This window comes from Petaurus breviceps, unplaced genomic scaffold (genome assembly GCF_028583685.1).
Source record: "Petaurus breviceps papuanus isolate PSGF00001 unplaced genomic scaffold, PetGlider_PUasm1.0 225, whole genome shotgun sequence".
NCBI classification, from domain to species: Eukaryota; Metazoa; Chordata; class Mammalia; order Diprotodontia; family Petauridae; genus Petaurus; species Petaurus breviceps.
Window position 1 is genome coordinate 13,872,654 of NW_027185889.1, and position 27,492 is coordinate 13,900,145.

The window sequence follows — 27,492 nt, forward strand, 5'->3', positions numbered from 1 at the left end:
GAAATATTGAACAAAATAAGTAAAACATACAATAAAAAATAGATAATATCACATTTTAAAACCCAGTCATATGTAGCCTATAGGGATCCTTGTTTATTGTTTAGCCTTCCATTTCTATTTGAGTTTGACACAACTAGACTAGAGGCACCAAATGAGAAATAGTTTTTGATAAGGCCAATATGTGGATCTGTTTTGCCTGACTATACATATTTGTTGCTAGGGAAGAAGTTTATTTGTGGAAGAGGGAGAGGGAGGGGAATTAAGGAGGGGAGAAAAGTAATAATGATGTCAGAAAATGAGAGAAGAAAAAGGAAAAAAAATGTAGCATTTACAAAATACACAGAAGACAAAAGAAGGTCAGAAAGGAGTAGAAAAGCAAGATAGTGTTAGAATGAACATATTAAATATATTTAATACTTTTTAAAAAGCTGAATCTAATTGAAAATCATGGCCTCCTATGCAATATTTTCTGTTCTTTATATATGGAAATGATACAGTTGACATCTGCCAGTTTCATTAAAAATTTTACATGTGTATATAAGTATGTATGCATTATACTATCAAGTAACCTCTTTAAGGCACAGACCTGGTAGTGGAATTGAGTCAAAGTGTATGAACAGTTTTATTGTTTAATTCCTAAAAGATAACATCATTTCAGTGCTCACCCAGTGATTCAATAGCATTCCTGTTTCTCCATAGTCTCACCAGCATTGAATTTTTATTGTTTTTACCTATCTTTACCAATATAATGGGTGGATGATGGTATTTTGAAATGTTTAAATTTGTATTTCTTTGATGATTAGAGAGTTTGGGCAATCTGTCCTGTGGTTATTTCTAATTTGTATTGGGGAGAACAACCCATTCTAATCCTTTAACTACTTTTATCTATAGGGACATGGATCTTACTCATAAAAGGCATCACTTACTTATGGATTTTGGATGTCAGATTTTTATCAGAAATCTTTAAGGCCAACACATTTTTTTTTAAAACAATGGACATAGGTAAAAGTGATCAACAGCTGTCATATAGATGGATGGATGGATGGATGGATGGATGGATGGATGGATGGATGGATGGATGTGAGCCTCAGAACTTTTTTTCAGTACCAGGTTTACAAACACCCTCAGCCCCCAGGATTAAGTTATTATTTTTTTTTTGGAGGGGGGGAATGCAGGGCAATCGGGGTTAAGTGACTTGCCCAAAGTCTCACGGCTAGTTTTATGTTAAGTGTCTGAGGCCCGATTTGAACTCACGTCCTCCTGACTCTAGGGCTGGTGCTCTATTCACTGCACCACCTAGCTGCCCCCTATGAGCATTATTATACATATGTAGTTTTACTTGCTGTCAATAGGGCCAGTGCTCTATTCACTGTGCTACCTAGCTGCCCCTCAGAATTAAATTATTGCCCAGCCTCTGATTTTGCTTTGCTATTTGCTTCTTGCTCCAAATCTGAGCTCCCCAAAGTTATAGGAAATTGCCAGGGGGTAGGAACCCCAAGTTACCACTTACCACTTACCAAGGATGTCTCCATTAAATGGCTACTATTATAAAATAATAATAATCATGATAAGATAATGTCAGTAGTAACAGTGGACATTTGCAAAATCCTTTCCCTTTCTCATTTGATCTTCACACAATCCTGTGAGGTAGGGTAACCACTAATGTGGCCACTGTTTGGAGGAAGAGCTCTGAGGTTTAACATGGATGTGACTCCCACAGAGTTCATCTGTATCATTGGTGGTTTTTGAATTCAGATCTTCCTAACACCAGCTTCAGTACTCTTATCCTGCTTGTTAAATAAATCAGAGCAAATAGCTGAGTGTGCTGAATATTCATTAATAGGATGCTTTCAAAAATCTGTTTCCTTTAAAATCCTTTAGGTTTTTAAAAATAAATTTTTATTGATATTTTTATAACATTCATTTTCCACTGCATCACTCTACCCAACTCTTCCGTTAGATCCATCTCAGATAATGAAAAAATAAAAGAGGAAGGAATAAACAACAAAGTCTATAAAACTCAGCAGAACAACATAGGGAAATTTTTTTTTAATATTATACACACAGCCCCCCAGAAAGTAGGTCGATTTCTTTTTTCTCTTCTTTGAGGCCAAGCTTGTTTATTTTCCTTTTGAAATATTCAGTTTCTTATTGTTTCATTATTGCTGCTCTTTCCATCTACATTATTGTAGTCATGTATAATTGTTTTCCTGGTTCTGTTTCAGATGGCCCTGATCAAATGAGATAATATTTGTGAAGCAAAGTGCCTGGAATATAGCACTTAAAAATTTTTCCTTTCTCCCTTCCTCTATGTATTTCACTTTGCATCAATTTTGTCTTCCCCTGTTTCTTTATGTCTCCTTCATTTCTCACTATAAACAGCTGAGCTTAGGATTTCCTGTTATGTGACTATTTCAGATCATCACCTCCACCCCCCTCCTACTCCCAACCAACAGTGCCTTCCTGTACTGATAAAGCTGCTTTGAAGTTATAAGCTTTGCAAGTGCAAATGGGAACTTGCTAGCAATGCATAGCATTATCAACAAGAAAGGAAATTAATTGGAAATATTTTGTTTCCTAATTCTGACATACTTGCCAGGTGAGGTAACCTCCAGGATGGTCAAACTATATCTAAATAATATAGTGACTGGCCCTGAGAACATGTGTGTTTTATCTCATGGATTATTTTTTAGTCTGTGTGTGTGTGTGTGTGTGTGTGTGTGCAAGAGACATACAGACAGAAAGTTAGGGAGAGATAGGACAGAAGAGGAGAGGGGGAGAAGGAGGTGAGAGGAAGGAGAGAGAAAGAAGAGACAGAGACAGAGATTAAGTCACAGAAGAGACAGAGAGTTTCAAGTACCCATTAGACTGTGACTTCCTTGAGATCAGTGACTTTTTAAAAACAATAGCGTTTTATATCCCCAGTATTTAGCATAATGTCTGGTACATGGTAGGTGTTTAATAAATGCATGTTGACTTGACTACTTAGCCTAGCATTCAAATCTTCCACAAATAGACCCTAGGTTACATTTCTAGGCATTCTCACATTTCTCCTCTGCTTCCATTTCATACTCCAGGCAAACTGGACTCTTCTCCTGTTATGAAAACTCTCATACTTTCTCACATCTACCTTTCACAGTGACTGGAGTGCTCCCCCCAGCCTACCCATGCTCCCCCTCGCCCCCACTTCCCACCCCCCACCACTCTCATTCCTTCTGTGTGATGAAATTCTCCCATATTTCAAGACTCAGCTCAGATCTAATCTCCATGAAGCCAACAGTAATTAGAATTTTCCTTTTTTTTCCCTCAAGAATCCTATAACCCTGTGTTTTCACTTAGGTGCCTCTCATTCTGTTTATGTTATAATTATTTGTGTGTATCTTACCTTTGTTGCCAAACTAATAATTGGGACCAGGACCATGTCTCATTCAACACCATACTCTGCATATAAGAAATACTTAATAAATGTTCATTTAATGGAAAAAAATTAATGCTTATCTTTCTCTACACTTCAGGGCCTACCACAGTGTTTTGCTTATAGTAAGGCTCTGTTGCTAATTAATGAATTCTACAAATATTTAGTTAGTATTGACTAGATATATCATGGGCAGACTGAGAAAGTATACTAAGCTGGGCTCAGAGTTGACCAGGAGTAGGAGAGTGAGCTGGTTTGCCTTTGAGAATCGTTCAGTTCTTTTAATGACTCTAAACTTTAGTGGCATTTCTTTTTAAGCTAATCATGAGTAAGTATCAATGCCCTCCCCCCCAACCCTCCACTTCAGCTCCCAAATCTTCATATGGTCTATCATTTGAAATGGGCACTTCATAGATTCAAAGGATGAACTTTTTAACAACTAAATGTTTGTAATTTTGGCTGGATCTTAGGTATAGAATGAATTATTGTTGTTCAGTCATTTTTTTAGTCATGTCCAACTGTTCATGACCCATTTGGGGGTTTTCTTGGCAAAGATATTGAAATGGTTTGCCATTTCCTTCTCCAGGTCATTTTACAGATGAAAAAACTGAAGCAAACAGGGTTAAGTGACTTGAATGGGGTCACAAAGTTTAGTGTCTGAGGTTGGATTTGAACTCAGGTCTTCTTGAATTCCCTGCACTCTACTTACTGCACCAGCTAGCTGCCCTATAGAATGAATACCAGTGTCCAATGAATTTAATGTTGAGGGTCACCCATAGGATAGCAGGGGAAGCATGGTAGGCATGAGCAGGCTGTAATACATTCCAAATGAAGATTTGCAGAATAGAAGCCATGTGGAATGGAGAGAGAAATTTCTATCTGGGTATCTGCAGCAGGGCAGGGAGGGGGCAGGGAAGATCAGCTGACCACATAATGAGAGAGTAAGATGACCAATGGAATTCTCCATTGGCATCTACTCAGTACCAAGAGGATGAGAGGAAGGCTCTTGGTTGTATTTGGTGGATGCCTTGGGCACTATAGCACCCTGATAGAACAACATGACTGAGAGTCCCGCTGAATGGGTGTTGTGATCTGTACTGTCACTGTCTGCTTTTTTGTCCTTTAGTTCTACTTTATTTCCAGGCCGTTGCTGACATGTTGTTTTACGTGTCGTTGGTGTTGTTGTTTTTCTTCTTATTTTGATGAGATTCCAATTTAGATTCTTTTAATTTGTTCCTCAATCAAAAGGGCTTTTTTTCCCCTGCTGTTCTTTCATTTCCTTCTGCTTTCCTATTTCTTATCCCAGAGGCTATTTTTTAACGTCCCTTGTTTATCTTAATCTTGCTCCTTCTTTTTTAAAAAAAGTATTATATTTTATCTATCAAATGATTTTTTTTTTGTAGAGGGTGTCTTGTAGGTGTTTCCTAAATGCTTGTTCTCTTCCCCCTATTCATGAAGGGTATGTTGAGGAGCATGATCTTTCTCTCCACTGTCTGGTTGGAGCTCTTCTGAAAATTATTTTTTAAACCCAAATGTAGAACTTAACATTTATCCTCATTAAATTTCATCTTATCCAGTTTGATGCATCATTCTCCAGGGATGGACAGACTGCCTTTTTTTTTGTGAAGCCCCATGAGCTAAGAATGGTTTTTACATTTTAAAACAAAGTATTTTAAAATGTAAAAACCATTCTTAACCCCGGGGCTGTACAGAAACAGGGCTGCTGGCTGTAGTTTGCAGATCCCCACAATAATCTAATCTGTCAGTGTCTTTTTGTCTCTACTCTCTATCATCCATTATGTCATCTGTCCTTCCCAAGCCTTTTGTCATCTGCAGATTTGATGGGCATGCCAACTATGCCTTCATTTAAATCACTGAGTAAAGATGCTAAAGAGAACAGGACCAAGGACAGATTCTAGGACACTCCACTGGAGAACTCCTCATCAGTTGTTACAGGTCTATAAATGACGCGCTCAGCAGTTCCAAATCCTTCTCGTTGTACTATTATCTAACACAGTGGTTTTCCAACTGTGATCTAGGAGCCATTTATAGTAGGTCTCTTGCAGTCAAAACAGGGCAACTAGGTAGTGCTATAATCCACAGATCGTTGGGGCTAGGAGTCAAGAAAATGAGTCTACCTGAGTTCAAATCTGGGCTCAGACACTTACTAGCTGTGTGACCCTAGTTAAGTCACCTAACCCTGTTTGCCTCAGTTTCCTCACATGTAAAATGAGCTGGAGAAGGAAATGGCAAACCACTCCAGTATTTTTGCCAAGAAAACCCCAAATGGTCACAAAGAGTCAGATATGACTGAAAAATGACTGAACAACAACAACTGAGGTCAAAACTATTTTCACAATCATACTAAGATGCTTTCACTTCTAATATGGTACGTTTGATAGATATTACCAGGGGTTTACTGAAGCCAGCTCCACCCAGCTCCTGAGAGTTGACTGTTAAATTTTCAAATTCTGTAGAAGCTACAAATCAGGTCTTGATTTATTGTTTATTTGATTGTTTAGACTTAAGAAAGTGATGGAGATGTTAATAATAATGCAGATTAAACTTAAAAGTATGTTCTTTATACAGTTTATTTTTTGGAGGGGAAAGCCTGTTGTTAAATATTTACTACCATACTCCCTGGATATAACCCACATAGACAAAAATAATTTGGGGGTGGTCCTCAGTAATTTTTGGTAGGTAGTATTTGTATGATGTTTTAAAGTTTACAAAGCACTTACATATAATAACTCATTTGACCTTCACAACAACCCCATGAGGTCAGTGCTGTCATCACACCCATTTTACAGATGAAGAAACTGAGGCAAGTGTGAAGGTTCCTTCCAGCATTAAATTATGATCCCATATTCTCCTGTTTTATATTCAACTTAACGTTTATTCTCAGGAAATTATTAAAGAAAATGATTTCTGCCATTCCATCTGTTGAGGGAAATCTTATTAATTTAAAAGCTAAACAACAACAACAAAAACCCAAGCTGAATTCCAGGCCAGACTCACAGGTGTCTAATGTAAAACACCCCAGTAAAAGGTTAGATTTAGGACAGGAAGGGACCTTAAGAAGTCACTTAGCCCAATCTTCTCATTTTACAGATATGAAAACCAAGACCCTGAGACTGGACGCCAGGTCTTTTGATTCCAGATTTAGCACTCTCAGTATGCTTGGAGAGTTATGTGGTATACCAAGAGGTTAAAGAACTCACCTACAGTCACAGAGCTAGTATCAATCAATCAATCAATCAGCAAATATTTATTAAGCACCTACTACATGCCAGGCATTGTGCTAAGTATACAAACGAGACAAAAGGCAGTCCCTGCCCTCAAGGAGCTTACAGTCTAAAGGGTGAGACAGCATGCCAAACAAATATTTACAAAGTGAGCTATATTCAGGATAAATGGGAAGCAGAGGGAAGGCACTGGAATTAAGGATTAAGAAAGACTTCCAGTGAAGGATGGGGTTTTATTGGGGACTTTAAGGAAGTCAGGAGGCCAGTGTTATGTGTCAAATGCAGGACTTAACCCCAGGTCTTTCTGCTTCAATAACCAGCCCTCTATCCCCTGTGCCATTCTCCTTATGGTACCCTTATGCCAGGTACTATTATCCTGATCCTACCATTCTTAAGGTGCTCCCCTTCTTCTGTTTCTCTAGTAATCAGTTAGCTATAAACCCAGTACCTGGCATTTGGGAGTTGGGAGGGAAGGAAGGAGGGACTTCAGACCTATCATTTCATTAGAGTAGGGAATTCTTGGTAAGAAAACTCCCTCTACCAACACAGATCAGCAGAAGTATTCAGCTGCTTAAGAGTAAGAGAGTTGTCCAGGGCAATGAGCTACCAAGTTATTTAGCAGAAGCTGGTTTTGAACCTTGGTCTTCTAGACTCAAGGGCTGGTTCTCTTTCCATTCTACTTCGTTCCTGGCACATAATGGATGTAAGAAATGGTCATTGTTGAATTGAATTGTCTCTGTATTACAGGCTGCCAGGTGGCGCCATAATGTTGGGCCTGGAGTCAGAAAAATCTGAGTTCAAATTGAACCTCAACACTTATGAACCTGGATGAGTCACTTAATCTCTGTCTGCCTCAGTTTCATCAACTATAAAATGAAAATCATTATAACAGCAGCTACCTCTAAGGTAGCTCCAACCTCCAAGGGATGTTGTAAGTATCAAATTAGGTAATATTTATAAAGCACTTAGCACAGTGCCTGGTACAATGCCTTCCCTCCTTCTCTCCCTCCCTCCTCTCCCCCTCACCTACAAGTGCTCTGCCCAAAGGAATATGAATTTTGTTGGCTGAAATCTCCCAAGATATCTTGGGGGGGGTTACAGGTTAGATTTCTTTTTTAAGGACCAAGCTTTAAACCCAAAGCATTTTGGCTCTCTTTGACTGGCCAATAATTGGCCTCAGCCCAAGTCCCATTTGGTTACCCTTTAGGCTTTGAGGCTCAGAGTGAACGTTAATAGCAGTTGTTTCGGTCTTGGCCAGAAACCCTGAGGGTCTTCCCCTCCCAGGTTGGTTTTTTTTTTAAGTGGGTAAAAGAAGCCATTCTTTGCCTCATTTCTTACCTAACTTTAATCACTGAATGGGCATTGCCTCAGACAAACTGAGACCCAGGAAGGACCTTAGCTTAAGAAGGCCAAGGTCTCCCACTGCATCCTGGACCATTGCCAATTGTCCTGACCTATGTCTTGCCACTGGACCCAGACAGCTCTGGAGGAGAGAGTGAGATTGGTGACTTTGCACAGCCTTCCTTAACTTAAATACAATTCATTTGGCATCACCTCCCTGATGTCACAGTCCTTTTCAAGAACAAAGGTGATTAATAAATGCATATTTCCCTCTCCTTTCCTATGTTATAGATGAGGAAAATAAGACTCTTGGAGGTGAGGCAACTTGCCCAAAGACAGTAAATTACTGGTAGGGTCTAGTCTCCTGATTCCAAGTCAACATTGAAACTTTTCTTTTCTTTTCTTTTTGATTTTTGGAGGGCAATTGGGGTTAAGTAACTTGCCCAAGGTCCCACGGCTAGGTTTTTTTTTTTTGTGTGTGTGTTAAGTGTCTGAGGCTGGATCCGAACTCAGGTCCTCCTGACTCCGGCGCCGGCACTCTACTCACTGTGCCACCTAGCTGCCCCTGAAACTTTTCTAATGTTGAAAAAACAAAGAAAAAAAAAACCCCACCTTACTGCCAACCAGGACTCCAATTGTAAAGCACTATGATCATGAAGTATAATGTTTGCTATAAAACTGAGTTGTTTGTTAGCTTTGACTTGTAGAAAAAGTTGTTAGAAGCAAGCCAATTTTTAAAACTCACTTTTCAGAAGTCTATGACTGCCTTCCTGGGTTTACTTGCTGTCAAAGGGTTTACTTGCTGTACCTTTGTCCAGGCAGTGCCCCATGTCTGGAATGCCCTCCGTCCTTACTGCCAGCTGGTTTTCTGCTGCCACCATTTTTACACTTTGGTCATCAGTGCAAGAACATGAGGTGAAGGAACCATTCTTGGCTCTTTTCCCCGGGAAGCAGTCCTGCCCATGTTACTGAGAATTCACAATGGGGCAGAGAAAGACAAGCAAATGTCAGGGGTTGGTAAACAAGCAACTTTGTTTTATGTTGGGGACTGATTTAATGAAAACCTTCAAGGGCTCCTCACCTGACTCCACTTGGAGGGATGAGCCAATCCCATTGGGGAGAAAATATTATTTGTTTTCTCTTTGCCTCATGTGTTTACACTTGGGGACTATTTAACTTGATCCCCACAGAGGAGCTGGAGAGAATCACATCACTCTAAGTACCCACTATCATGTTGTCCTTTGCTGGCAGCAGGCAGGTGAGGCAGGGTCTCCAGGAACCTCCAGGTATCTTTTGTTTGTTCAGTTTTTTGTTTTGTTTTTAAATTGGAGCCTAATTCTTTTTTTTTTTTTAAAGCAAAAAGGGTTAAGTAACTTGCTCAAGGTTACATGGTCAGTTATTTTTGTGTGGGTGCCAAGTATCTGAGGCTGGAACCGATCCCAGGTCTCCTGACTCTGGGGCTGGCGCTCTTACTCACTGTGCCACCTGGCTGCCCCTGGAGCCTAATTCTTGTCTCTCAAAAGTCTCCTTCTCCTTTGTATAGGAGGGGCACCCAATAAATGCCAGTTTTGAGGGAACCAAGAAGAGAGAAGCAGGACAGTTTTTCTTTCATTCTTGGTACTTTTAAAAGAAAAAGAAAAGGTTTTTTTTTCTTTTAACTTTTATTCTTTAATGACCTGGGCCCCCTTGCAAGGCCTTTCTTCCAAGCCTTTCTATGAGTAGTAAGATACGTGTATTTTATTCTTGCTTTGTCTAGTTTTCCCTTTGTATCTTTTCCTTTTCCTCTCCCTTCCAGAGAGTCATCTCTTGTAACAATTTTTTAAAAAATAGAAAAAGATCAGCAAATATATATATATATGTACATGTATGTATATATATGTGTGTGTGTGTGTGTGTGTGTGTGTGCCTTGGCATACTAAAGTAATCCTTGTTTTACACTGTTTTCCTGATTCTGCTTTCTTCACTTTGCATTAGTTTGTGTTAGTCTTCCCATGCTCCTTTGTATTTGTCATGTTCATTGTTTCTTTACATCATAGTAATATCCTTTTGCATCTGTGTATCAGAATTTGTTGAGCTGTTCCTCAATCCATAGGCATCGACTTTGTCTACAAATCTTTACAACTACAAAAAGTCCTGCTTAGGGCCTGAGGTCCTTAATCCCAGACAACTCTCTGACTTGGGGATAGAAAATGACTGTTAATACCTTTTAAATCTTTGACTATTACTTTGGGTTCCTGAAATACATTTTGATGAATCTACTCTTTACCCCCTCAAAAAAAAAACAACCCTCACAGTAACTGTCTAGGGTTTGGGTCAAGAGGCAACCCTTGCTCCCAAGACCTTTCTTCACTGATGTGTAAGTGAAACTAGAGGTAAGAACAGAAGACTGGATGAAGCCAAGATTGGCCTCAGCCCTTCTCCCACCACTTTCCTGCCTTTGCTATGCACACTTAACACCCACACAAAATAACTGGCCATGTAACCCTGAGCAAGTTACTTAACCCCAATTGCTTTAAAAAATAATAATAAAAAATAAAAGTTGACATACCCCAGATTAAGAGCCCTTTATCTTTTCTTAGATTTAAAAAAAATTATTAAGTACCTACTGTATGCCAGGCACTGTGCTAAGCGCTTTAAAAGAAATTTCACTGGATCCTCACAACAATCCTGGGAGGTAAGTGCTGTTATTATTCCTTTTTACACATGAGGAAACTGAGGCAGATAAGGGTTAAATGACTTGCTTAAGGTTGCACAGCCTGTGAGCGTCTGAGACTGGATTTGAAGTCAGGTCTCCTGATGCAGGTCCAGGAACATCCACTGGGACATCCAGCTGCCTCTATTTTAATGAGGCTTCAGAGTGACAGAGGAATGTTTTTTTTTTTTTTTTACATATTACAATCTTGTATATTTCTTAAACCAAAAAAGTTAAAGGAGAGAGATTCATAATCCCATGCTTCCTTCAGTGTCATAAAAGTTAAACAAATGTAAACAGTTATAATCTCATATATAAAGAAACGTAGTTAAACAGAGTCTATTGGTAAACTAAGTAACGCTATAAACTACATTTAAACAGATATCAGTACATGAGCATTCAAATAGGCAAAGGTTGTCTCCAAAGAGCTTTAATGAAACACACCTGAAAACTGACTCATTAATTTATAATAAAAGACAGAAAAAATAATTAAAATCTTATGGTATCCAATAACAAAATCTCGGGTGGGTAATCTTTGAAAATGCAAAGGGCTGTGTGTGTGAGTATCCCAGAGGAAATCCTTCCTATAGTCCATATAGTCTCTGGGAGTCCCCATCCCAACTCTCCTTGGCCCTGAGGAGTCAGGTTCCCAGGGTATGGCTCCTCCATCCTCTCAGGGTTCTAAGCACAAATGAGGTGGGGAAAGAGGCCATTATAATGCTCTAACCAGTGGCATGCTAATAATGTTTAACACCAGGCATTCTGGAGGGGGGGAGTGGGGAATGTAATGAGGACACACTTTTAAGTTAAATCTGCATTAACATTTTCTCCATCACTTTTCTAAGTCTAGATAATCAAACAAAAAATTAAGACCTGATTTGTAGCATTTTCCAATGTTCTGAGGGGCAAATGGGCACCCTGAAAATTTAACCATTTCTTGGGAGCCAGTGTCACCTTCACTGAACCCCTGGTTATATCTACTGATATACTAGACTCTAAATACTGTAACTTCACTGTTATCTTAGAGATGAGTGACAGTGTGGTATGGAGGAGAAGAGGGAACACTGACTTTAGAACAAGAAGAGCTGTGTTCAGATTCATAGTTGTGTGGCTTTGGGGTGTAATGGTAATGGGATTTGAATATCTTCCATGCCCCTTGAACTTGCTGATGTAGCAGGAAGGGGTGGGGCAGGAACAGTCCAGAGCAGAGTAGGGGCCAGGCTGGAGCCAGTGAGGTGACTGGAAGTGGCAACGCAAACTTCTTTTTTTAAGCCAGCCAGAACTTCCGCTGAGGACTCCTGCTGAGGACTGCCAGGGATGGAAACTGTGGGGGACTGGAGCTGCTGGGAGCGAGCTTCGTGAAGGCTGAGCAGTTACCTTGAGTGAGGAGGATCTTTGCTTGGGGGAACCTGTTTTGTTTTGAGGGCTTGAGAATGTGGGTGTTTACTGCATTAACTATGTGTGCCAACTCCCTGGTTACTGTGATAGCTCTGACTTTTTGGTTTGGGGACTCAGCTTTCTGGTATTTGAATAAATGTTCTGGCTATGTCCCCCATGTAGAGAGCCTGTTACATTTTGTGATTAATAACTATACCAGCATATTTATAATCACCGTAGGCATTGTGAATATTGCATTGTTGTTACACAGGGAAATTCAGTTTGATTCAATTCAATAAACATATATTAAATGCTATTTTCCAGGCACTATGCCAAATACTAGGGATACAAAAAGAGGCAAAAAGCAGTTTGTGCCCTCAAAGGGCTTACAATTGAATGGAGGAGATGATAAACAAACAAATATATACAAAGCAAGACATATACTGGATACTGGAATTACGAGAGACCGCAAAAGGCTTCCTGTAGAAGCTAGGATTTAGTTGGGACTAAAAGGAAGCCAAGAAGGCCAGTAGTTGGAAGGGAGGAAGGAGAGTGTTCCAGGCATGGGGACAGCCAGAGAAAATGCCTGGATCCAAGAGATGTAGTGTCTAGTTCATGGAACAGTCAGAGAAAATGCCTGGAGCTGAGAGATGGAGTGTCTTCTGGACCTGTTTCCTCACTTATAAAAAGGAGATAGTAAAACTCATCCTATATACTCCACAAGCTTGTTGTAAATGTTAAAGAGCTACTTGAATGTGAGTTGTTACTCTGAGGATAATGAAAACACTAAGATCCAGGATTACCTTCTTTGCCTTCAGTTTCTTCATGTGTAAAAATGGAGATGATGCCTTCTGTAACTTATCTTACTGAGCTAATTCACTGAGATCTTATTCCACAAATATTGTATGAAATGGGAATAATTATGCCTTCTGTAACTTATCTCCCTGAGGTAAGTCACTGAGATCTTATTCAACAGGTACTGTACAAAATGCCAGACTAGGTGCTGGAGGCACAATGAAGAGCAAATGCCAGGGTCCCTGCCGTCCCAGAACCTACACTCTACTGAGGGAACTCAGGAGAGTGTTCCAGCCCAGACTACAGGGAGCCCAGAAGCAGTGGTATGGCCCCGTGTGGGTGAGGTTAAATTTGGACACACACTCCTTCCTCCTCCTTCACTGGTGGATCAATAGGACCAAGCCAAGAAGAATCGAAGTGAATTGTTAAGGACTGATGAGGTCATTTAAATTTTCTTGTATTTCTAAGTGTCTTGGGAACTGCTTTTACTTGGGGGAGGGGATATTTGAATGTATTTTTATTCAACGGATTGTTTTGTTTGGATGCATTGCACCAGATGCAGAGAATGGCAGCCCAGACAGGTGAGAGTGCGAATAACTAGGAGGCTTAGTTCAGGTCCGGTGTGGGAAGTCACACCTGAGCTGGGCTTTGCCAGAAGCTCAGGGATTTATTAGGTGGAGTGAGAGTGGGTATCAGGTAAGAGAAGGAGTGAAAAAACAAGCCACACCACTGCTTTCTTTTATGTTTGAAAATGCTCACTGCCCAGAAGACAGTCATCTGCTCTGCCATGTTCACCACCTTGGAGAGATGTAACACTTGGCCTGTGGTTTGGGGTGAGTGCTGCTTCCAGAGCCAGCATCTTCTAGGCAGCTCTGACATTTTGCTTTTCCAGATAGCCTGTGCTCTTTTGGTTAAAGTGAGTCATCCCTGTTGATTGCTGGAAGCGAGGTGGTTCAACTGCTTCTGAACTTTCTCAGAATTTCCCAGCTCAGTCAGAAGTTGAACTTCACTATGTACCTACAGGTTTAATTCTGCCTGTTTTGTTTACTGCACTATCAATAACAACCCTTGACCTCTCTGAACTTCCCTTGAAACCTAAGCATGACTCAGAACTGCCCCAAGCACAGGTCTATTAATGGTGTCAGTTGTCACATTGTAGAGGTTGGGGTGAATACCCCATGTACTTCGGTATCCACTGTGATGTAAATTTCAAGAACTGTTCATTACAATAAAGATGGAAGCCTTTTTATCAACTGTTTACTTCCAGAATTCTAGTGGGGTACAGTGACTATTGATCTTGGGGAGAATCTGCAAGTGTAATCCTGCTCCAGAAGCTTCTGTAGCTCCCTATACACCAAGATAAAATGCAAATTTCTTCTGTTTGGCATTTAAACCCCTTCACAGACTGGCCCTGTCCCACCTTTCCAGGTATTCCCCATCATGTGCCAGTCAAAATGGTCTAATTGCTATTCCCAAGTGGCATTCCAAATCTCCTCCCTGGGTCTTTGCAGACTGTCCCCCATGCCTGGAATGCTCCGCCTCCTGGATTTCCTGAGTAGGAGTGAAAAAACAAGCCACACCACTGCTTTCTTTTATGTCTGAAGATGCTCACTGCCCAGAAGACAGTCATCTGCTTTGCCATGTTTACCACCTTGGAGAGATGTAAAAATTGGCCAGTGGTTTGGGGTATGAGTGCTTCAAGGCTCAGCCCAAATGCCATCTCTTCCCCAGAGCCTACTCTGGTCTTGTCAACTTCCCCTCCCCACCCCCCAATTAGTTTGAATTCACTTGGTATGTAGTTTGTATTTACCTATCTGTGAACATGTTATTTTCTCCTAATAGAATATAAGCTGCCTAAGGGAAAGGAGTGCTCAGGTTTTGTCTTTATTACCCCAAGCACTTATCACAGTGCCTGGCACATAGAAGATACTCAATCAAAACTTTTGAATGGATGAATGCCCCATGAGAGAATATTAAAATGTGAAGTTACCTGAAAGAGAGGAGGACTCCTAGCAGGATTAATTAAATATCACTTGAGCACTGAAGTGCTTTGTAAATCATTAACTAATTAATAGAGAGAGGAAAAACTAAAGCTCATGTAGGTGTTATGGGTCACTGCCCCTTGGAGATCAATCAGTCCTCCTCCCCTTAATGATTGAGAAGCTTTCCACCCTGTTGACTATTCCTTCTGTTTGGATATCCCCTCCTCTCTTGGTTTGGGTGGCACCACTCTCTCCTAGGGCTCCCCTTACCTGTCTGACCACTCCATTTTTAGTTTTCATTACTGGTTTGTTATTCCTTTCCTTTTCTCTAAGCTTGTGAGTCTCCCTTGAATCTTTTCTCTTTTTCCATTCTCTCCTTTGGTGATTTTATCAATTTTCCTATGTTGAACTTAAAACTAGTCTGTTGTATAGCTCTCTATCTATCCATTACCAGTATCTCCCCAGAGCTCCACTCTTAACATCTCTCCAACAGTCTGCTGGACAGCTCCTTTATTTGCTGGTACTTCAACACATCTAAAATGGAATTCATTATCTTCCCTCCCCCTTAATCAACCCATCCCCCAAATTTCTCTGTTTATATTAATTATGTTCTCATCCCCTCAATCACCTTTGATTTTTACTTCTCTCCTCTGGCCCTCCCCACTCTCCTTCTAACCATCTGCCCTGGAAAATACAATCAACCAACAGCTGGGTTCTATCCATTCTGTCCCTACATCTCAGTCTCCTTTTCTACTCACACTGCCACTACCCTAGTTCAAGCTGCCATTGCCTGTCAACTGGCCTGTATGTACATTCTTAAATGGTTCCCTTGACTTTAGTCCTTCCTCTCTCTAATCCACATCTCGGTTCTTCTGATGCCTTCTAATCATCAAAAGGGCACTGATGTAGATAGAGATGGGAGAGACTGAAGAGGTAATCTAGTTCACCCACTGGCAAATTGCTTTATGTTCTAATGAAATTCAAGTAGTCTTCCAGATGACTGTAGCAGTATTTATAAGTTACATTCCTGAATCTTGTTTTGTTAATGAATGCTCATCTTTTATCTTTTTTTTTTGGAGGGGCAATTGGGGTTAAGTGACTTGCCCAAGGTCACGTGGCTAGTAAGTGTTAAGTGTCTAAGGCCAGATTTAAACTCAGGACCTCCTGACTTCAGGGTTGGTGCTCTATTCACTGCACCACCTAGCCACCCCTCATCTTTTATCTTTAGCATTTCTTTTGTGTGTAGGAATAAATTACCTGTCCCTTACCTGATTTACATTATTCATTGAATTTCTTTTTTTATTCCCCCTTTTCTGGGGAGTTTCTAGATGCAAGATTAGAAGTAAAACTATCACTGGGGTTCAAGCGTGTGGGAGTTAATGAGCTGAATGTAATGAGAGATAGCTTAACTCTTGCAATGAGAGACAGGCTTCCCCAGGACTGAACCCAGTCCAAACTAGGTCTTGATATTAGACCAGGGGTGGGGGAGTAAGTTCCCCAAGCTTTGTGGGTCCACACAATGTTAGATATGCAACAAGCATATATATGTTCATGTCTATAATAACTATTAAATCCTTTTCATTTCAGAAAAGGCAGTTTTGGCACAATACCAATAACTAGCATTTATACAGCACTTCTAACATTTACAAAGTGCTTTACAAATATTACCTCATTTGATCCTCACAATAACCCTGGGAGGTAGGTGCTATTATTACCCCATTTTACAGATGAAGAAACTGAAATAAACAGAGGTTAAGTGACCTACCCAGGATCATACTGTTAATGTTCCTGAGGCAGGATTCAAACTCAGGTCTTCCCAGTTGCAAGTCTCCAGTACTTTATGCAGTTGGCCACCTAGTTGCCTAGTAGAAAGGGCCTTGGACTTGGAATCAGGAAGACCTACGTTCAAATCCTGCCTCAAATATATCCTAGAAAGCATGGATTCTAGGATTAGAGATGGAAGTGGCTTTTTATAGATCCTCTCTTCCCACTCATTTTACAGATGAGGAAACTGAGGCTCAGAGAGCTAAAATGATTTGGCCAAGATCATATATGTGACAAACACCAGAATTTGAACCAAGGTGGTCCACTTCTAATTACTTCCCTGCAAGTTACTTCGTCCCATAATGCTTCAGTTTCCTCATCTGTTAAAATGATAGTAGCATCAGTAGGACCTGCCCCATAAGGTTATGAAGATCCAATGAATTTGAGGGAATTTTGTAAAGCACTTTGCAAATACAGATGTTAGTTATCACAAGAACACATCTGTGCTTTTTTTTTTTTCTAAATGTATTTTCTCTTGCCTACATCGAAGATCATTTGTCATTTTTTCCTCCTACTCACACAGTTGGGTGATATATTCCTGCAGTACACCTCCTCCCTCCTGACAGCTCCCCCTGAGGTCTGAAATTCTGGCATGCCCATAGGAAAATGTATCCATTTACCCACAACATTTCAGGAACCCATCTAAGCTAGAAAGTGAAGTCAATACCTGTGGCTGCTGTATTAAAATTCTGTGGGGAGGAAAACTAATGCAGGTGTGAATATGGAGGGCTTTAATGAAAGGAATGGATTCGAAGACAGGTGATGTGGGTTCAGATACTTATCTGCTCTTAGGAAAAGTTAATTAACTTCTCTGGGCCTCAGTTTCCTCATTTGTTAGTGAAGGAGCTAAACTAGGTGACCTTTCTTCAGATAGAATGTGATCTCCCTGAGGGCAGAGAATATATGAATTTTGGTTTTGTGTATTCAGTGTTTAGCACATAAAGAATATTTAATGAATGCTTGGTTTTAAATCTATATCTATTCATCTGTATCTGTCCACTCATATCTATTCATATCAATCTATCTGCTTATTTGTCTACTGATTAAGTCCTTATTTTCTCTTCCTCCTACCTTCCTCCTCCCCTCACTCCCATGGGGAAAAAAAGAAAAAAATGAAAACATTTGTAAAAAATAAACACAGTCATGCAAAACAAATTCCTGTATTGGTCATGTGTAAAAATGCATTGTCTCTTATTCTGCAGATTGAATCCATGCCCTCTCTCTGAGGAGGTGGGTGGGAGGCAGCATTCTTCTTCATCTTCATCATCATCATCGATCTTCTTGAATCATGGCTAATTACTGGGTTGGTCAGATTTAAGTCTTAAAAAATTGTTTGCTTTTGCAATGTTGTTGTCATTGTATAAATTGTTCTTCTGGTTCTTCCTACTGATCTTACTCTGCAGACAAGTCTTGTTTAATAAGTGCTTGTTGACTCTAATTCAGTTATAGAAGGACATAAGCAATATTTTCAAGCAAGGACAAGAAGATCTGTTTAGACACCAAGTCAATGACCTTTCTTTATTAATCAATCAAGAAGCATTTGTTAATTGCCATCCACTACACCTTTGTTTTTTCATTGGTTCTTTAGTTCTCCCCAACAGTGGTGTCAAACTCAAATAGAAACAGATTCCTCCTGGTTTTATATTGACTTAGAAAATCACAAGCTAACATTATCTATGTTGTATTATATTTTTATTTATTTTGTTAAATATTTCCCACTTACATTTTAATCTGGTTTTGGTCACATTTGGGAGAATTGTGGGTTAAGGAAATGCTTCATGGAGAAGGTGGCCTTTGAGCTGAGTCATCAAGGATAGAGGAGTATTGAACAGTTTGACTGTGTTTTCTTGTTTGGCCAAGGATTTCTTTCTTTTATAAGCTGTAAGGGCATTTGACTAGGTGTCATAGCCAAGCTCATTCCAAAACTGGACAAAATTTCAACATTTTTATAGTCTTTTGAATTGGATTGGGAAGACAAAAGGTAAGTAGCAATTATACAGAGTTGAAAGACATTTGGGAGAAACAAATAACATAGTAACAGCAGGTTGAGCTAGAGCAAAATCTCCCAGGAAAAAGAAAAATTTTCCAAGTTCTTCAGCATGCCATTGTAACCTCCCTACTTCATTTTGCACCATCCCAAAATATAATCGGGTTAAGAGATTGTTTGTAGAAAATATGGGAAGACAGTGAAAGTCATACAGGATGACTTCATTGCTACAGGGAGTACCCACACCAGTGCTTTAGATAAAAGACTTATTAGGACTTATTAAAAGCCTGAATGAAGGATAAAGACAGTTCCTTCTTCATCGTAGATGGGAAAAGTTCATAGAGGCACCTGAATTACAAAAAGCTACATTTCAGTGAGACCCCAAGGAGTGCAGTGAATAGGTTACTTAGATCCATCCTCCTTCCCAGTGTCCATCTCTACTTGTTGAAATTCCACTATGAAACCAAGACTTTAGATTAATTTATCTGATGCCTGGTAGCCCTTACTCTGGATCTGTTAACATTCTGATGACACCAGTCATACACTTGGGCTGGCTCTTGCTACATGACTGGCTATGTTCCTTTCCAGTTGGTCACACGTAGCCTTGATGATGTCTTTTACATCACTTCTCAATGCAAGTCACTGGAAATAGGCTAAAATCTACAGACATCTGCCATACTGCAATATGTAATTCATCAAAGGTAATCATTCATTGTTGGTCAGTCAGTAAGCATTTATTACGTGCCTAAAATGCTACTGGTACTCTGCTAAGTGCTGGGAGTACAAAGAAAGTAAAAATATTTACCCTGCCCTTGAGAAGCTTGTGATATAGTGGGGTAGGTGTGGGGACAACATGTAAACACCTATGTACAATTGAAGGAAATGGCAAACTACTCTAGTATCTTTAACAAGAAAACCCCCAAATGGGGTAACAAAGAGTCAGACATGACTGAAAAACAACAAAATGTTCAAACATACTATATACAGGATAAATAGGAAGTAATTAATAGCAGAAAGGCCCTAGAGTTAAGAAGGACTTGGAAGGGCTTCCTGTAGAAGGTAGGCTTTTAACTGGGATTTGAAGGTAACCAGAGGGAGGAAATAAGGAGAGAGAACACTCCAAGCATAGGAGGTAGCCAGTGAGAATGTCCAGAGCTGAGAGATGGAGTGTTTTGCTTCAGGGACAGCAAAGAGGTCAGTGTCACTCTGTTGGAAAGTACGTGGTAGTGGTGGTGGTGGTAATAAGGTGTAAGAAAACTAGAAAGGTGTGTGTAGTGGGGAAAGATGCTCATGAAAGGGCTTCAAAGCCAAACAAAATTTTATATTTGATCCTGATGTTCTATGACCTGTAGCATTGTGGAAAAGATATTAGCATTTAAAAGATGTTCTTGTGTCATGGAATAGCTACCAGCTTGATCTCCTCCTATTCTGGATCCAGGATATTATGCATTGGCAACACTTGTCTAAGAATGTTCTAATTCTAATTATTATCTGATATATTGATGGGTTGCCTGTCCACCTGAATGTCACCATTTGAGCAATATGCACTTTCATCCACTTTATTTTTCCACTGTGGATAGTTAATGCAAGAGTTCTGATGCCCAATTTAAAGATAAGGAAACTGAGGAGTTGCGACTTGCTCAAGATTCCACCGCCAGTCTGTGTCAAAGGCAAGACTCAAAACCATGCCTTCTTGGCTTTGAAGCCAGCTTTCTGTCCGCTATCTTGCTTTGCCTCTCCTGTTTTTTGTGTTCTCCTTGGGCTTGGGGGGTGGTGATGTAATGTGTTGCTGCCAAACAATCTCAAATAATGTTTTCTGGATTTGAGGGGTGCACATACAAAGATACGGGAAGAGAGAACATGTTTATTCCCCGAAGAGCTGGGCCCCAGCTGGGACAGCTGGCAGTGGTCATCTGGAGGATGTACTGTCGTCATTGAATGGTAACCTATACGATTTTAGAAGCATGAGGTCCCTGGGAAGGGACTTTGAGAAAGAAGATCTGGGTTCAAGTTCTACTCCAGCCTATGACTTTTGGCAAGTCACTTAATATGACTGGGCCTCAGATTCTCCTTTGTAAAAGGGGGGTTAGACTGGGTGGCTTCTGAGGTCTGTTCCAGCTCTAAATCTATGATTCTGTGATCATTTAGTCTAATACTCTCTTCCCATTTTACAGAAACTTGAGGCCCAGAAAGAACAAGGAGGGTGGCAGTGGATGGAGCTGCTGGGTCTGGAGTCAGGAAGACATGAGTTCAAATTCAACCTCAGCTACTTAGCTGCTGCTGGACAATTGGAAGCTCATTTAACCTTTCTGTCACAGTTTCTTCATCTCCAAAATGGGAGGATGAGAACCTTCTGATATCTTAGGTCCCTTCATCAATTGCTGCATTTCCCAGCCAACTGCAAATCTTGGAGCTGCCAGCAGAGGGGGCCCCAAGCACGGGCTTTAATCGGCTCCCTTCTCCCTCCCCACCCCCTTGCCTTTCCTTCCTCCCGCCCCAGCTTTCTCCTCCACCAAAGCATCCCCAAAAGTGGCTGTTGACCTTTCAAGCTTTAGTAAAGTGATGCAACAGTATAATATTTCAAAGAAAGAAATGCTTATCTCAGTTCTGGATCCGGTTTTCCCGTGAGAGTATCAGGGTTCTTAAAGTAGGTCGCTTTTAAAGTAGGTCACACTTCGGGGGCGGTGCGGGGGCGAGGTGCTGCCGAAGCCCCGGGGCGTCCCGTAGCGGGTGGAGGAGATGGGACGGCCGCCCCAGGGAGAGGCCCCAGCTCCCGCGGGTCCCCCGGCAGTCCGCAGCTCAGGGGGGGTGACGGGGACACCCGAGGACTCCAGGCTGGTCCCGTCGGGGGACCTCCCAGGAGCCCAGGTGGGGATGGGCGTGGCCCCGCTGCTCGGCGCAGGTGAGGAGCTGCGCCGCTGGACGGGGCGGGGCGAGCAGGGCGGAGCCGAGGGCTCGCGAGGGAGGGGACGGCCGGCGGGCCGCCCGGGCTGGTTAAGGAGGCGCGCCTGCCCGGCTCTCGTGCTTCACCCGCGGTGGCGCTTCCAAGGAGCCGCGTCCAGGCGGCCTCGGCCAGCTGCCCCGGCATCCTCCCGCTCTTTCTAGTCCGAAGTGGAGAGTGGGGGGCGCACCTAGCTCCCCTCGAGCCCCGGCGAGGGGAGCGGCCGGGGGCAGCCCCCTGCTGTTGTAGATGGGAGCGGTCCTGGAGTAGGACGGCGGCTCAAGCTGCGGGGGTGGAGGGATAAGCCAGCAGATGGCGAGGGCTGGGGGTCCCTCCGTCGGAGGGGGGAGGGGGCGGGCATCCTTCCGCACCACGGACAGGGCCCACCCGCCACAGTGAACCGCGGGGCAGGGGGCTGGGGTCACTGCCCGTGGGACATTCCTGGGGCGGGGAGCGGGCCGAGGCCCTGCAGGGGCCCTTTGGTGATAAGCTCCCCAGGGCTGCCCCAGCCTCGGCCTCTTTGCCGGACGCCCGGGGTCCGCAGGACCACCCCAGGCCCACCTCCCCCGGCCACCCGCCCCGCGCGGAACGGAGGAGCCAGGTGCCCCCGCCCCCGTCGGGCCGGCAGGCAGGACTCCGTGCTCCCTGCGCTGGGGCGGCGGCTGCAGCGGCAGCTCTGGAGCCTCTTTAAAGCAGCAGCCGGGCCGCGGCCACGTGACGCGGATTCCTGGAAAGTTCCTGGAAAGCGGCCCCTTCCCCCGCTTCGGTGGGGAGAGCGCCGAGCCCGCGAGGGAAGGGGGTGGGGCCAGGACGCGGGGCCGGGGTCGCGGCGGCAGCCGCCTCAGAGCGAGGCGCGCGCCTGGAAGATCGCGCGCGCGGGGCCCGACCTCCCTCGCCCTCGAGCCCCACTTCCCCGCCCGCTGCGCTGGGCAGCCCCCGAAGCATGCGCCCCCGCGCGCCCGCAGCCGCCGCCGCAGATGGTGCGCTCCCGGCCCCCCTGCTCTCAGCACTCCCGCCCCCTCCCGGGGCACTCCGAGAGTGGCCGCGGTGGGAGGAGGGAACTCTGGAGGGGGCTGCTGGCAGGTATCAGTGGGGGGACCCCTGGAGGGCGCCGCCCCGAGAGGGCAGGTTGGGGCTGGGGGAGGCAAAGCTGCCTGCAGGGGAGAGGGGACTGACCCTCAAGCTGTGCCCCCCGTACCCCCGGGACTTATGCCCACTTTACAATTTTCCTTCCTGGCGTCCCGACGTCTCCCCAATTGTTCCCCCTGTCCACCCGGACTCCGAATTCCCATTCAAATGAATAATCCTTCTAATGACCTGACCTCCTGCCCCTCCCTCTCTCCCAGCCTCACTCTCACCCCCTTCCCTTCTTCCCTCCCACCAGCTGGAGGGAAACCCGGGAAGCGGCTGGAGGGAGAAGGGAGGGTAAGAAAGTGGGGGCTGGGGGGGGGGGTGGCGGAGAGGAAGGACACGGTCCCTTGGGCTTTGGGCCGTCGCTTGCTGAGGGAGTTCCAGCCACCGTCAGCACCACTGCCACGCTCCCGGGTCTGCTACCTCCCAGGGCATCTCAGCGCCCTATTAGACATCTGGGAGTGGGGGGGAACTTGGGCTGACACCCCTCCTCTCCCTCCGCCCCATGTCCACTGGGGAGACAGCCTGGGTTAGAGGAGGAGGGGAAGGAGAAGGAGGAAGGCGGCGGCCAAGGTAAGGGCATAGCGTACATTTCAGTTTCCAGGGCGCACGCTCGCACAGCCCTAGCGCCTCCTGGTCCCCCAGCCCCCTGTGGTTAGGGAGGGTCGATTCCTCGACAGCGCCGGCGGCTGCACCAGCACCGGCTGCCTCCCTGGGAGCCCGAGGGGGGGGAAGGAAGGAAGGAGGGAGGGAGAGTGAAAACCAGAGAAATCTCTTGGACAGGGATGTGACCATTCGTTCCTTTCAATGTCATGGGCTTCGATTCCCCCTCCCTGGGGAAAATCAGCGCGTTAGTGTGAGAAAGAAGACCGACTGTCCGGCCGAGCCTTCTGCGCTCGGGGGCTGGAGACCAGGTTTGTAGCGGGCTTCCTTCTCTCCCCCCACCCCCACCCCACCATCCCAGTGTGCTTCGACCCGTGTAGTGCTGCTTTTGGGGAGGGGGGCCCTTGATAACCTTGCTCCTTTTTCTCCATTGGCCGCCCTTACTTACTTGCCCTTGAAATCCCACCGAGGTTGCAGGTGACTCCCCTCCCTCCCGAGAGCCCAAAAGCGGCAGACTGGCACGTCCCCACCACTGCGCTTCATCCTTCAGCCCTCCGTCTGTCTCCCTAGTCCCTTCCCCCCCCCCCCCCCCCCCCCCCCCCCCTCAACCCCCCCCCCCCCACCGACCCCCCTCACCCCCGGCTACTTTGGCCAAGGTGGAACCTGGAGGCGCCTAGGGTTAGAGGTGCAACTGTTTGGTGTGGGGTGGGGTGGTGAGGGTTGAATCTGAATGAGTCTGCTTCACTTTCCAAGGAGGTGGTCTCACCCTGACTCACCCTTTGTCCCTTCTCCCCTTTTCTCATTGCAGGCGAATAGAGGGTGACGGTGCTGGGGGACTTTTCCATCCTCCTGCCTCGCACTGGGGAGGAAAACTGCCAGAATCTCCTTCCCCTTCCCCACCAGCTTGGATTTTTCTTCGGGAGGTGTTTTGAGGATCCCCTTGACTTCAAGCAAGGACTGACAGCCCACTCAGACCCCACATTGTCTTCCTCTGAGCCCCGGTTTGGGTGGCAGCTTCTTCGTTGTGGTGACCCTTTCCCCATGACCCTAAGGTCCCACGAGTCCACCGTGGATGGTGCAGAAAGGGCTCGAAGCCAGTGGGGGGCGGCAGGTACAGCAGAGGAGCAGCCCTCGGAGGTGGCGCGTTTGGCTACAGCAATGCGGGAATTGAGCCAGGCAGGTAGGTGAGGGGATGGGACAAAGAAAGAGCAAGGGTCAGGGTTCCAGTCTGCTGAACTCCGGGTCAGATAATCTTAGGGCAAAGATATTAGCATCTCAGGAAATTGAGGCGGGGTCAGCCAGAGAAAGGAGATCTCGGTATGAAGAGAGTAAGAGGGCAGAGACAGTCACAACTTCACCTTGCAGCGCCACCCCCCCCCCCCAATCAAAGTAGACTGGAGAAGGGGGGGAGGGGGGAGACGGGAGACGCCCCACTTTGGGAACTTCCAGCAACTGGAAAAGGATGTACTCCTCTCCCCAGCTTCCTCCAAGGTACATGTGAAAAAGCACTTGAAGGCCAAGGACTTGGGTTCAAGCCCCACTTCTGATAAGTCATCTAAACTCCTGGGCCCTTAGCTTCTGCAAAACGATGGGCAGTTTCTAAGGTGTCTTCCGGGTCTACAGGCATGATCCTTGGGGATCTGGAAAGGGAAAACTCAGGGGTGGGAGGAAATTACTTAGAAACAGAGCAGCTTTGTGCCATCCCTTCGACCTAGAATAGCCTCGTTCCCCAAGGAATGTTGTGTCCAGGAGGGGACGGAAATAAATCTGAAACTGGGCAGGAAGGAATCGTCTGCCTAGCTTCTCTCTCGGTGGCTGTCTGCCCCTTTGGCGGGTGCCTAGCCTGGGAGCTGACTGGGAAGTGCTGGCTCTCCCTGGAGTTTCAGCGTCCAGGCTGCTGCCGAATTCCTGGGGTGAAGCTGTAGCCAGCCCCATGAGCCAAACAGAAAGAGGGGCAGCTTGCAGTCAGGCGGTGGTGGCTTAAGACGAAGTCCTAAGGGTGGGGAGAGTAAGGAAAGCTAGTGCCTCCCAGCACAGGCTGCTGCCCCCTTACCCCCTTTGTAAAGTGCTGCTCACCATCGCCCCTTGGCATGTGAAAGAGAAAGCAAAAAGATCTATATGTATATAAGTTGTTATTATTGTTTCTATTTTGCAATATATTCCCCAGCCTTAGCCTAGCCTTTCTGCCCCTGGCTGAGCCCAAGTATTTAGTTTCACTATGGGGGTGCCGGGCCGACTGCAGGCTGTCTTTCCAAGATCCAGGGAGACTTTTGCAGCACCCGGGAGGGAGAGGTAGGTGATCCTGTCGCAGCCGAACCAGCTGCTGCTGCTGCTGCAGCCACTCCATGCAAATAATGCAGGGTTCTCAGCCTCCAGCAGGGGAAGAAGGACTGCCAAGGGGGGAGCAGGACCAAGGCCAAACTTCCCAAACCACAGAGGGGCTCTGGTTTACTTCTGTTAGAGAAGCAGGACTGGGTAGGGGCACCTAAAAAAAAAGAGGAGACCGCCCTGGTTTACTGTTGGGTTTTACAAGAGGTGAAGCCAAGCAAAGTCCAAAGGAATAAAAATGTTCTAGGGAAGTACTGGGCTTTCTGTGAGGCTGCACGCTGTGAAGGTTACTTCTTGCTGAGTGATAAGGCTGTTAAAAAAAAAAAAGTGGCCGTAATTGAAGCAATAATGAAAAGTGGTTTTCTTCACTCTCTAATACGTAGACTGTGTGATAATATATATGTAATGTATATTATGTGTAAATTGGGGAGGGATATGCTTAAAGAAATGAGCTTCAGTCTTCCTTGAATAAAGACAGGAATGGACTGAAACATCCCTCTCAGGGAGAAAAATAGAACAGCTTCGAATTCCCCCCAGAGATAAAAGCACAGGTAATATGAAATGTTTCTTTGATGATACAGTAGGGCAGGGGGTCTTCATAGAATTGCCAGTGTTGGAAATTGGACTTTGTGCCTATGTGCCTTTGAATTTTGTTCTTATTAACTCCACAAAAGTGAATAGGAAAAGCACTGGGAGCTGTTGTAGGTCTTTAGGAAGAAAAGTAGCTTAAGTATTGAAAAGTTTTTTAAGTTTTTAACTTTGAAAAAGTCCATTACGACGAAGGCTTTTATTTAAAAGTCTCCATTCGGCAGCTCTAAAAATCAAACAGATTCAAAACTTCCTTAAAGTTCTCCCAAACTGAAGTTCTGGCAGCCTCTGAAGGAAACATTCTCCCCTTGCAAACTTTGTTTAGAAGTGAGGAGCATTTTTCCTAGCAGCGATTTCTCTCCCTTGATAACTGGTTAGCATAATCCACTCATCTCCTTTCTTTTTTCTTTCTAAACACCAACCTCAGGGTGGTACTGGGGAAGCATGACTGTTAATGAAGCCAAAGAAAAATTAAAAGACGCCCCCGAAGGAACCTTCCTGATAAGAGACAGTTCTCATTCGGACTACTTGCTTACTATATCTGTCAAAACCTCAGCAGGACCCACCAATCTGCGAATAGAATACCAGGATGGGAAATTTAGATTGGACTCCATCATCTGCGTCAAATCCAGGCTGAAACAATTTGACAGCGTGGTTCATCTAATTGAATACTACGTTCGAACTTGCAAGGACAAGAGGACAGGGGCCGAAACCCCTCGGAATGGGACCGTGCATCTCTATTTGACAAAACCCCTCTATATTTCCACTCCAACACTTCAGCATCTCTGTAGACTCTCTATAAACAAATGTACAACTAAGATCTGGGAATTGCCTTTACCAACAAGACTAAAAGATTACTTGAAAGAATATCAATACCAGGTATAAGTTTCTCTCTTTTTTCTAAACACGCCTCATGTAGAATCTTCTCTGAATGCAGCTATGTTAAGAGAGCCAAATCATCATAGCCTTGGCTAGCCACGTGTCCAATTCAGAAATGGGATTTTCCCTTAAGAACAACTGCAGTCAAACTAATTTAAGTGTCCAAGGAAGGCTGGGGGGTGGGGGCTGGGAACAAGTTAACTATATTACAGTCCTTGTCAGTATTCTCATCCGAGTAACTTTATCTCGACGGTAAGATGAGTCTCCTTTTTCCATGATTGAATGTTTGGTGGTACATTTCCTAATCTGAGCGTCAGGGAAACCTCTCTCTCTCTCTCTCTCTCTCTCTCTCTCTCTCTCTCTC

General features: G+C 44.2%; 2 protein-coding genes across 9 annotated transcripts in view; one reads left to right on the top strand and one right to left on the bottom strand.

The window, feature by feature from the left end:
- The window catches only part of UBE2N (ubiquitin conjugating enzyme E2 N), a 161,855-nt gene extending 147,803 nt beyond the window's left edge, over positions 1-14,052 (bottom strand). Inside the window, exon 1 of the mRNA XM_069095169.1 lies at positions 14,040-14,052. The gene's annotated coding sequence lies outside the window, so the exon portion shown is untranslated. The remainder of the gene's footprint in view (positions 1-14,039) is intronic.
- A 3,903-nt stretch (positions 14,053-17,955) lies between these two features.
- Positions 17,956-27,492, top strand: part of SOCS2 (suppressor of cytokine signaling 2) — an 11,140-nt gene continuing 1,603 nt past the window's right edge. Inside the window, exons 1-5 of one of the 8 annotated variants that reach the window (XM_069095160.1) lie at positions 17,956-17,974; positions 20,833-21,305; positions 23,514-23,644; positions 24,142-24,513; positions 26,677-27,128. In XM_069095160.1, the coding sequence (XP_068951261.1) occupies positions 24,375-24,513; positions 26,677-27,128 (591 nt within the window). In that variant the 5' untranslated portion in view covers positions 17,956-17,974; positions 20,833-21,305; positions 23,514-23,644; positions 24,142-24,374. Of the gene's footprint in view, positions 17,975-20,501; positions 20,600-20,832; positions 21,306-21,340; positions 21,561-22,489; positions 22,683-22,766; positions 23,025-23,054; positions 23,304-23,513; positions 23,645-24,141; positions 24,514-26,676; positions 27,487-27,492 lie in introns of those variants that run through there. The other 7 variants (XM_069095159.1, XM_069095158.1, XM_069095156.1 and 4 more) reach the window with 7 other exon arrangements.